General features: G+C 36.8%; 1 protein-coding gene across 1 annotated transcript in view; it reads left to right on the top strand.

Annotated features, from left to right (window-relative positions):
• The window catches only part of LOC150093808 (protogenin-like), a 497,946-nt gene that overhangs the window by 258,281 nt on the left and 227,229 nt on the right, over nt 1-12,436 (top strand). Inside the window, exon 12 of the mRNA XM_090412521.1 lies at nt 9,555-9,680. Within this exon, the coding sequence (XP_090268647.1) occupies nt 9,555-9,680 (126 nt within the window). The remainder of the gene's footprint in view (nt 1-9,554; nt 9,681-12,436) is intronic.

The following is a 12,436-nucleotide window of genomic DNA, read 5'->3' as shown; positions in this document are numbered from 1 at the left end:
AGCAGCCTATGATACTGCCTGGAGGGAGGGACTCATATATAAATTCCTTAAGATCATCCCATGTAAAACACTGGGGAACCTCATAAACAAATTATTATGTAATCTATATTTCAGAGTAGTAAATAGGGGGAAGTATCAGTAAACAGAGAGTGCTTAAAAATGGGCTACCACGTGGCTCGATGCTATCACCTGCTTTTCACTCTTTACATCCCAGACATCCCTGAAACAGTTAGTAGAAAGTTTGCTTATGTAGATGATTCAGCTTTGGTAATCAGTGATAAATCTATAAAAAGAAGTGAAGAAATATTGGTAAATGATATGTCAGCTTTATGGCAGTTCTATAAATAAAAAAAAAGGAGATTAACACCAAATCCTGGTAAAATTGAATGTTCTTGTTTTCATCTTATAATAGACTTGCAAATCAAAAACCAGAGATATATGTTGATGGGACATTAATCTCGTTTAATCCGACACCTGAATACTTGGGGGATAACCTTGAATAGAACTCTGTCATATAAACAACGTGATTATTATCGTAGCTAAAGTATGTACTAGAAATTATATAGTTCAGAAGCTCTGCTGTACACTTCTTGGCTGGTGGAAGTTATCAACAAATTAAAACCTTTTAACTCTAGATCCCCCCCGTATATACAGACTTCCAAAAATACATAAACAAAATGTGCCATTACGTCCCATAGTGGATGGCATCGATTCCCCCACGTACAAATTAGCCAAACATTTAACCAAAGAGCTCACACACTATACTGGCAACACACCATCACACACAAAAAAACTCAGCCCACTTCGAAGCCAGTATAGAAAACCTTACACTCCAACATACTGACATAATGGTCAGTTTTGATGTCTCCTCCCTATTCACAAATGTCCCACTCAAGGAAACCCTTAGTGCTAATCTAAGCTAAATTTTCTCCCGATATCCCAGCCCTATTTCAGTTCACAATGAACTCAGGCTATTTCATTTGGCAGGGAAAATTCTATGAACAGATAGAGGGGACAGTCATGGGTTCACCACTCTCTCTACCTCTGACCAACTTCTTTATGGAGACTTTTGAAGAGAAAGCCTTAAACTCTTCCCCACAAAAACCTTCTACATGTCTTTGCTATGTTGATGATGTGTTCGCTATTTGGCCACATAAGCTCAGATATACCCGTCTCCTTCTTAACACACTCAAACAACCAACACCCCAGAATCAAGTTCGCCTTGCAAAAAGAGGATAGCAACAGCCTCCCTTTCCTAGACACACTAATCACCCACCAGCCTGATGGACCTTGGTTTTCTCAGTTTATAGAAAACCCACCCATACAGGCAGGTGCATTCACCAACAATCCTCCCCCTCATAACAATATGGTATTATTAAGACACTACATAACAGGGCTAAACTAATCTGTTCAAATGACAATGCCCTAACCACTGAACTAAATCACATCCTTAACATGTTCTCAGCCAATGGCTACAACCCCCCAAAAATCCTAAAACCAGTAAACTACAACCCCCCAAAAATCCTAAAACCAGTAAACTACAACCCCCCCTCCCCGCCGTCACAATAAAGATTACTCTAAATCCATCGCCATTCCCTACATCTGAGACACCTGTGCAAAAATAACCAAAATCCTAAAAAAATATGACCTGACCTCTTGTTATAAACTGTATAGAAAATTGGCATCCCTTATCAGCTCCACAAAATACCAACCACTTCCCTCTAGACCTACCTGGTGTTTACCAGGTCCCTTGCAGCTGTAAGCTGTCCTGTTTTGGCCAAACAGGCAGGACAGCGAATATTAGAATTTCAGAAGACAGGACTACATCTGATTTCACCAGTACAGCCATTTTGGTCTTGCAGACCACGCTCTGGATACACGCCACAGAATACGGTGGAAGAAAGCTACAATAGTAAACTAGCAAGTTTATATTTGAAAGACTATTCATGGAATCAGCCTCAGCCCTAAGAAACATGCCAAACCTCAACAAATTTGGTTGCATGAGATTGTCCCAAATTTGGGAGACGTATATCATGAGAACATCAGCCCAACAGCCAAGAATACCTAATGTAGCCCTCTAGAGGGCACCATCAAGACTTTAGGAAAAACAGTAGTTTTCTCTCTTCGACCTCATTTGCTGTATTAGTGCCTGTTTGCACGTATCTTAGTCTTAAGTTCCGATGAAGATGGCAACGTGACGTTGCCAAAATATCATCATCATTATCATGCATATCAAGGATTTAGGCCTAGCATGGCCTGTTCCGGCCTTAGAAATCATCGTTTAAGAGGACGTCCTGGTTTTCTTTTTCCTAATGGCTTGTACTTTAAGGCTTGTTTTGGTAATCTTTCTGTTTTTATTCTTTGAACGTGGTTCCATCCATTTATGTATATATTTTTTAATTTTTTCTATTACTGGTTCTTGGTTTAACTTTTAACTCTTTCATAATTTCTTTGTTTCTTTTGTGATCAAATAGGGTATACTTTGCAGTTTTTCTCACAAACTTCATTTCTGCTGCTGTTAATCTTTGTTTGTCTTTTTGTTTATTGTCCAGATTTCGCTTCCATACATTAAGACTGATAGGGCTAATGTATTGTATACTTTTAGTCTGGTTTGTTTTTGAACTAGGTTTGGTTTAAATATAGAGTTAATTACACCTGTTATTTTTAAATATTTTGCAATTTTTACGTTTATATCTTTTTCATTTTCGTATATGATCATACATCTTAGGTAGTTTTAGTTTAAAGAGGAGAGTGTTTAAGTTTACTGTAGGAGAAATGGAAAAGAAGGAGTAGCCATAGTATTCAACACAAAATACGAGGCTAATTTTCTTGAATAGCAGGCAGTCTCAAGTAGAGTGATGTGGGCAAATATCGGAATGGAGAATTGGACAATGAGACTTATTTGTGCCTATGGTCCCACAGAAGGTTCTACTAAGGTAGAAGTGGAGGAATTTTTTGATGCTTTCTAGAAAGCAACTGATACAACGAAAAAGGAAAAGTTGGTCCTTGTTGGGGATCTAAATGGCAGAGTAGGAAATGATTGTCAGACATACAAAAATATTTTGGGAAAATTTGGAGAAAAGAGCAAAGGTAATAATAATGGCAAATACCCATTTCTGCTCAGGACATGGACTGGTTATTACTAACACCATGTTCCAACATAAAAATGTGCACAAATTCACATGGAGAGAAGTGGCAAGGAATCAGAAAAGGCTTATTGACTATGTTATTGTTGATAGTGATGTTTTCTCCCTAGTGCAGGACACCAGAGTGTACAGAGGATTTAAAATTGGAAGTGATCACTATTTAGTCTTGAGCAGGATAAAATTGAATTTCATATTGAAAAGAATAACATGTAAGAAAGTTTTAAAGCGAATAAAAGTTGAACAGCTCTCAGATATGAACTGTAGACTAAAATACACAAAGATTATTGAAGAAAAAATGAAAGAGTTTGAGAACAGGAACCAAACCTTGGAGATTCAGTGGCAAGCCTTGAAGAAAACCCTGATTGATTCAGCCAGAGAGAGAGAGAGAGTGAGTGAGAGAGAGAGAGAGAGACACATATGGTAAGGTTGTCTGCAGGGATAGAAAAATTAGAACTCCATGGTGGACACAGGAAGTTAAAGAGGCAGTGAAGGAAAAGAAGAAAGCATGTTAAAAGTTCCTGGCAAATAAGTCAGCTTGACTTTTAGAGAATATAGAAACAAATGTAAGAAAGCTAAACACTGTGTAAAACTAGCTAAACAAAAGTCATGGGAGGACTTTGGCAAGAACATAGAAAATAAATATCAAGAAGGTGGTAAGATATTCGGGAGGTTGTTGAAGAAGCTTAAAAATGGAGGAAAGAGTGCTGTAAAAGGAATTAGAGATGACAAAGGTGACATGAAAACAGTAGAAAAAGATATCCTTGAAGTATGGAGTAATTACTTCAAAAAATTGCTAAACGAAATAAGCAGTGATAGCAAAGTGTTAAAAAACACTCAACTGGCATACAGGCAGGAATACATATCCATACTTGAAGTAGAAAAAGCCATCAAAGGCTTAAAATGTGGAAAGTCAGCAGGAGTAGATGATATTCGACCAGAAATGCTGAAGTATGGTGGTATAAAAGTCTTACAGTGGCTGCACTGCATAGTTCAGAAAGCCTGGACAGAGGGACAAATTCCTGATGATTGGAGTCGACCTCGAATAGCACTCATGTATAAAAAAGGAAATAAAAGTGAATGTGAGAATTACAGAGGTATTTCCCTACTTGAGTGTTCCTGGCAAGATCTATGCAAGTATACTTGAGAAATGGTTGAGAAGAATTGTGGAAGAAAAGCTTGGTGAAGAACAAGCTGGATTCAGGCCAAATAGAGGCCAGGATCAGATCTTCAGTTTATGACAAATAGTCGAGAAAGCATGGGAATATAACAATGATCTGTATTTAATTTTTGTCGATCTGGAAAAGGCCTATGACAAAGTGCCAATAGAGAAGCTATTCAATACACTACAGTTATATGGTGTAAATGGGACATTATATCAAGCAATTCTTAGTCTTTATTTGAGTTGTTAATCAGCAGTTAGAATTGAAGGAAGTACAGGAAGATGGTTTAATGTTAAATCTGGTGTGAGACAAGGATGTACATTATCTCCTCTGTTATTAATTATCTATACGGATCACATTACGAAGGAAGGTGGTATTAAACATGATATCAAAATTGGAGATGTATGTCAGCTCTTTGCTTTATGCAGACGATGTTATACTTCTAAATAAATCCGCTACAAGTTTGCAAGATTCCCTTACTAAATTGAATAACTGTTGTAATAGGTATGGTATGAAGGTCAGCAATAAAAAGACAAAGTCAATGAAAATAGGTAGAATCGTTGAAAATGTCAACTGCGTTGTGAACAGAGAACCTGTGGAACAAGTAACACATTCAGCTACTTAGGGACGATTTTTACTGAAGATGGTAAATTAAATATGGAAATAGACAACAGAATCAACAAAGCTGGCATGGTAGGAAGTCAATTAAATAAATTCATACGGAATAAGAGAGAAATTAGTCGGAACACTAAATTTATTATTTATTTATTTATTTATTTATTATTATTACGGGTATCTCCATGGAGTCAGTAGACTCATCGCGGGAGACCCAAGCTAGCAAAACAATATCTGTCATATCTCTTCTTGAATTCATTTACAGATGAAGAGCTCACAACAAAGTCAGGCAATGAATTCCACTCATTCACCACCCTCCAGGCAAAAAACCTTGTTCTGACACCTTTGTTAACCACACTCTTCTTTAATTTCCAGAGATGACCTCTTGTTCTTCCATCACTATCACACAGCTGAAACATTTCCCCTGCATCAATCCTATAAAAACCTTTTAGTAATTTGAATGTTTCTATCATATCCCCTCTTCTTCGCCTATCAACCAATCTCTGCAATCCACAAGCTCTCAATCTATCAATGTAGGGAGCATTTTTTATATCACTCACCAACTTGGTCACTCTTCTCTGAACCCTCTCCACAGCCTCCTCATCTCCAAGGAATCCAGGTGACCAGACCTGAGCACAGTAATCCAAATGTGGAAGTATCAATGCTTTATAAAGGGGAATAATAACCTCTTTATCTCTGGATGTCAGTGTGTTCCTCAACAACCAAGTAATCCTATGTGCAATCTTGGACACCTTAGCAATGTGTCCTCTGAACTTCATCTCCTTATCTACCAATACCCCTAAGTCCCTAGCCTCATCAATCTCTTGGAGTACCTTTCCATCGATGTAGTACACAGCTGGTAATCTTTTAATCCCAAAATGCATGACTTTACACTTTTCCACATTGAACTGACATCCATTTTCTTTTGCCCATTTTACCAGCTTATTTAAATCCTCCTGCAAACTTTCAACATCAGCTTGATTTTTTATTGCACTACACAACTTTGCATCATCAGCAAACAACAGAATATCTCCCTTTAAGCTGTTTCCTATATCATTTATATACAAATTAAACAACATTGGCCCAAGCACAGAGCCCTGAGGCACACCACTGGTCACCTGCCTCATTCTGGACTCGGCTCCTCCATACACCACCTTATGGTATCTCTCCCTGAGCCATTCTCCTATCCATATCACCAATTTAATATCCATTCCCATCTGCTCCAATTTGCGTAACAGTGTTCTATGGGGTATCCTGTCAAAAGCCTTAGCAAAATCCAGAAGTACCACTGTGTAGCCAGTTCCTTTGTCCAACTCTGATGTTATTCTATTATGGATAGTTAATAGATTGCTAAGGCAGGATCTACCTTTAACAAAACCATGTTGGCCTCTATAGAGTATCATATCCTGATCCACCCATTCTTGAATTTTGTCTTTAACCAACTTTTCCAATACTTTTACCACTACTCCTGAGATGGTGATTGGTCTGTAATTCAATACTGCAGTTTTAGAGCCACCCTTATGCAAAGGAACCACTTTGCCTAACTTCCACTCCCTAGGGACCATACCAGAGTTCAAACTTAAATTAAATATCCAGGTAAGAGGGGTTGACAATTCATTTGCACATTCACGCAACACCCGAGCTGATATTCCATCTAAGCCTACCGCAGTGTTTGCATTTAAGTTTCGCAATATATTTAATACCTCTGATTCTTTAGCTTCAATTCTCACATTAGGTATTGCTATAGGTATAGAGATATCCTCACTTGGGTGATAGACTTTTGAGAAGTGATCACTCAGTAACTCGACTATTACATCTGATTTTGTCACCTCAATACCATCAGCACCCACTAAGGTTATCCTTCCGAAGTCATTCTTCCTCTTACTTGCCACATAGCGGAAGAACTCTTTGGGATTACCCTTGATCTCTTTGGCTAAGGTCTTCTCATAATCTGATTTAGCTTTTCTTACTATGCTGGTAACCTTCCTAGCTTGAGCCTTGTACTGCTCATGGGTGTCCTGATCGCCCTTCTCCTTGTAAATTCTCCATAACATTTTCTTTTTTTGTAGTTCAAGCTTGATACTACTGCTCATCCATCTAATGCCTGCCTTGTTTGACCTCCTGACCATGGGGACACAATCTGATATTGCTTTCCTCAGATACCCGCTGATTTTATCCCAAGCACTGCTAACATCTTTCCCTTGCAATATGTTCTGCCATGGGATGGCTGCAAGCTCACTCCGAAGCTTGTTATAATTGCCTAACCTGTAGTTTCGTACATAACCCTTCTTAATAGAAAAATCCACAGATTTTGCAACCTCCCAAGTCAATACCACATGATCGCTTTCACCAACTGGAGGTACGAGGTCACCTTACTTAAGCATATAACCTCTGAACCAATAACCAGGTCCAACACTCTCACACCACGTGTCCCTTCAGTTACGTGCTGTTTCAAGTAATTATCTCGTAGCAGATGTATGAACTCCATTTCCTTTTTGCTACGTGATATTTCCTCCTTCCAATTGATATCACCATAATTAAAATCCCCCATAATAATCACTAAGCCTTCACTCATTGCACTAAGTTGCTGATGCATGAATTCAATATCTCCCCCTGTACTCCCTGGCCTATAGCAGCATCCAACTGTATATTTGGTTGCGTTGGTCACTATTTCGCACCAGACTGCCTCAAATGAACTCTCATTCACATGTCTATCATCATGATATACTACTTTCTTTGGCTGCAACACATCAGCTATCATCAACAGTACTCCTCCTCCTGTTCTATCTTCTCTATCCTCCCTGAAAATACTGTACCCATCACATTCAATTCCAGTGACCACATCTTCTGCTGACAGCCAAGTTTCACTAATGCCTACAACTTTTGGTGAGATTTCACTGACTAATGCCAAAAATTCTTCTCTCTTATTTCTAATGCTTCTAGCATTGGTATACAAAAATTGCAGATTCCCTCTAGATCTTGTACCGGCTTTAGAACTGATATATAAGTCACTAACTACCGTAGTCCTATGCCGATTTTTTTCCCCTCTCTTCTGCAATTTATTCTGCCTATAAGGATCAATAAATACACAATCAGTGCTAAAGTTTCTCTCTCTTACACTCAACCTTTTCAATATTAGTTTCCCTGCCCAATAACTTCAACCTGTTCAGAAAACAATAACTTCTTCAATCTCTTATGTCCTTCCATGTTAAGATGCAGTCCATCTCTAGCATACAACTGCCTTTTTCCTTCAAACACACTCCAAACATCAACAAACTCCAGACCTCTTTTTCTGCACATTCTTGCAATCATATCATTCATTATCATTGCTCGTCTACTTAACTAGTAATCTTAACTACTACTCTTTAACTAGTACTCTGCAGATATGAGAGTTCTGAGAAAGATTAAAGGGGTGAACAGATGGCATCAATGGCAATATCGTATTAAAAACGAGGATATTAGGAAAGAACTTGACATTGTCAACATCCAGGATTATTAATTAGCTATATACAAGACAGTGTTCAAACCAGTTTTAACTTATGGATCTGAGAGCTTTGTCAGACGTAAACCACTTGACCAAAGACTAGAGACTGCAGATATGAGAGTTCTGAGAAAGATTAAAGGGGTGAACAGATGGCATCAATGGCAATATCGTATTAAAAACGAGGATATTAGGAAAGAACTTGACATTGTCAACATCCAGGAATGTGTTAGCAGAGCTAATCTCAGGTGGTATGGTCACTTAAACAGAATGGGCGAGGAAAGATTAGCAAAACAAGTGTTCTCTGCCAGATTAGCAGGAAAACGACCAGTGGAAGACCAAGAAATAGGTGGATTGATACGATACAAAGTGCCTTAGATGATAGAAATATAAGATCTGATAATATTGGAGTCTTGACAAGTAACAGACTGATTTGGAGGAAAATTGTAGATAGGATGTTATTAATGATGTAAATTTTTCATGTAGTACTTTCATATCCTGTTCACCCCTTGAGGGTACAAATCAGGAATTTGATGATGATGATGTAAATTTTTATTCCATTTTATTATTATTTCATTTATTTCATTTCAGTTGCCGAAATATAGGAAGTATATATTAAAGTTTATTTTAATTTATATTCCAGTTTACTTTGTGAATTCCTTAAGTAATTTAATAATCATGTACAGCCAACGTGTAAGCCTTTCTACAAGAATCTGTAGTTACTACACTCTTTTCTTGAGCCTCCTTTATGTATTAGAACAGTTATCTCCTTGGTCTAGTCATCAGGTATCGACTTTCTGCATGTCACTCTAATTATCTCTCATAACTATTTGAATTCCGAGCTGTCAGATACTCTGATCAGTTCAACAGGCAAATCATCTATCTCATTGCAATCATAGGAAGCATTCAACAGACCATTCTCCATCTTAGTCACTCACCTCTGGATTCTCTCCACAACTTCCTTATCCCAGAAGCATAAAGTATGTTACTGAATACTTCAATCATCCAATCAGTGACATTTATGAATAAAGGAAATTTATGATAGTTAAGTCTCCAGTGTAAAGGTTATATACAGATGTTTGGCTGTTGTGTTACTGATTTACTGGTTTTGATTTAAATAATCTAATTTTGTTTACTTCAAACTTTTTAAAGGTTTGCTGCCAAAAAAGAAGTATGATGTTAGGGTAATGGGAGGAACAAAAATTGGATTTCCGGTGTTGACTGATAATGAATGGCCATGGATTGTGCATGAAATGCCTGATGCTGCTACTGCTAAAGGTAAACATATCTTAATTTTATTAAAAATAAATTCTCTTAATAATAGCAGTGAATGTAGATGGTGAATATATCATATATGAAAATTGAATTAAGCCTTATACCATTTTATAAACAGATTTTTAATCAGTGTCCTCTACACCAGAAGAAGTTTAGTGTTTAGACAACACTATAAATTTATTCTTATGGCTTCTCACCCAGCATTACTCATCCGTTGTGCCATCACTAAATATTGTTCCCAAATATGCCATAATTAGTTCCATGTTTCTGTTTTCATTGTTTTATTTTATCTGTTTATTTTCATTCCATATTTATTACATCAATTATTTAGTTTGAGTATAACATCATTAAATAAAAGTTGGGTTTAATAGTCATCCCTCAACTTATGTCCGTTTGAAGATATTTACATGATCCCATAATGGAATAAATAACATTTTTGACTATACAGGCAACTCTCGTATAACGCGATACTTAGACAACATGGTTTCGATATAACGCGGTCTACAAATTGTAGTAACCCTTGTTCAGTGTGGTTTTGATATAACACAGTCTATAAATTGTAGTAACTCTTTATCTTTTCGTATATTTTTCACTGCACGACTTAAAAATCAAATTTTATCTTCGTTAAATTTGTGTCTGCCTGTATCGTGAATATAGTTATAAGTAGCGAATTTATTTACATTTATATTAGGGAAATACCCTTTAGCATGCATGTACGTCAGTTGCTTACCATATAAAGTATTTATTGTTGAAAATTGTCTTCGTTTTCTGCCAGGAAAGTGCATTAAAAATCACAAATGTGTTAATCTCAAGCTGAGCACTTTATTTTCTAGTGAATTACATAATTAATATGTAATGCTATTTTTATGTAAAAAATTATTTTTCTGGTAATGGCCACTAAAACTCTAATGAAAGGGAAAAAAAAACAACATTGAAAAGAAATTCTCTCGAAGACACAATTAAAATTTTCCTATGAAATGGCTCAACAAGTTCACCTTACCAGTTTATTGGGCCAGCAAAAAGACATGGGTTACAGCTAGCATGTTTGAAAATTCAGAATCAAGTGTTTTGTACCCAACGTAGACATTTACACACAGAAAAAAAAGAATATCGACTTCAGAATTCTACTAATTTTAGATAATGCACCAGGCCACCCAAACAAATTTAAGACATCCGAATATTAAAATGACTTTTTTGCTTCCTAATATTACTACACTTATTGAACCACTCGACCAAGGAATAATATTAAGATAATCGTAAACATAAAGCTAAAGGTAAACATTTTTTACCTTTAGCTTTATTTTTTTTTACATGCCATACTATATTCGTTGAACGTTTCAATTAATTTAAAAAAAAATGGAATCTAATCCAAACATAACACTGCCTCATCATCATCATCATCAAATTCCTGCCATGTACCCTCAAGGGGTGTACAGGATATGACAGTACTACATGAAAAAATTACATCATTATTAACTTCCTATCTACAATTTTCCTCCAAATCAGTCTGTTACTTGTCAAGACTCCAACATTATCAGATCTTATATTTCTATCGTCTAAGGCACTTTGTACCGTATCAATCCACCTATATTTTGGTCTTCCTCTGGGCCGTTTTCCTGCCAACCTGGCAGAGAACACTTGTTTTGCTAATCTTTCCTCTCCCATTCTATTTAAGTGACCATACCATCTGAGATTAGCTCTGCTAACGCATTCCTGGATGCTGACAATGTCAAGTTCTTTCCTAATATCCTCATTTTTAATATGATATTGCCATTGATGCCATCTGTTCACGCCTCTAATCTTTCTCAGGACTCTCATATCTGCGGTCTCTAGTCTTTGGTCAAGTGTTTTACTTCTGACCCAGCTCTCAGATCCATAAGTTAAAATTGGTTTGAACACAGTTTTGTATACAGCTAATTTAGTGTTCCGACTAATTTCTTTCTTGTTCCATATGAATTTATTCAATTGACTTCCCACGATACCAGCTTTGCTGATTCTGTTGTCTATTTCTATATTTAGTTTACCATCTTCAGTAAAAATTGTGCCTAAGTAGCTGAAATGTTTTACTTGTTCCACAGGTTCTCCATTCACAACACAGTTGACATTTTCAATGATTCTGCCTATTTTCATTGTCTTTGTCTTTTTATTGCTGACCTTCATACCATATCTATTACAACAGCTATTCAATTTAGTCAGAGAATCTTGCAGACTTGTAGCGGATTTATTTAGAAGTATAACATCATCCGCATAAAGCAAAGAGCTGACATTAACTTCTCCAATTTTGATATCAGGTTTAATACCACATTCCTTCATAATGTAATCCATATAGATAATGAATAACAGAGGGGATAATGTACATCCTTGTCTCACACCAGATTTAACATTAAACCATCTTCCTGTACTTCCTTCAATTCTAACTGCTGACTCACAACTCAAATATAGACTAAGTATTGCTTGATATAATGCCCCATTGACACCATATAACTGAAGCGTATTGAATAGCTTCTCTCTTGGCACCTTGTCATATGCCTTTTCCAAATCGACAAAACTTAAATACAGATCTTTGTTATATTCCCATGCTTTCTCGACTATTTGTCGTAAAGTGAAGATCTGATCCTGACAGCCTCTATTTGGCCTGAAACCTGCTTGTTCTTCACCAAGCTTTTCTTCCACAATTCTTCTCAACCGTTTCTCAAGTATACTTGCATAGATCTTGCCAGGAACACTCAGTAGGGAAATACCTCTGTAATTCTCACATT

This window comes from Typopeltis vanoorti, chromosome 23, assembly GCF_054136105.1.
Source record: "Typopeltis vanoorti isolate ZY-2024b chromosome 23, IOZ_Tvanoo_1.0, whole genome shotgun sequence".
In the NCBI taxonomy this organism is placed as follows: domain Eukaryota; kingdom Metazoa; phylum Arthropoda; class Arachnida; order Uropygi; family Thelyphonidae; genus Typopeltis; species Typopeltis vanoorti.
The sequence above is the reverse complement of the archived record's forward strand: the minus strand, read 5'-3'. Positions and strand labels throughout refer to the sequence as shown.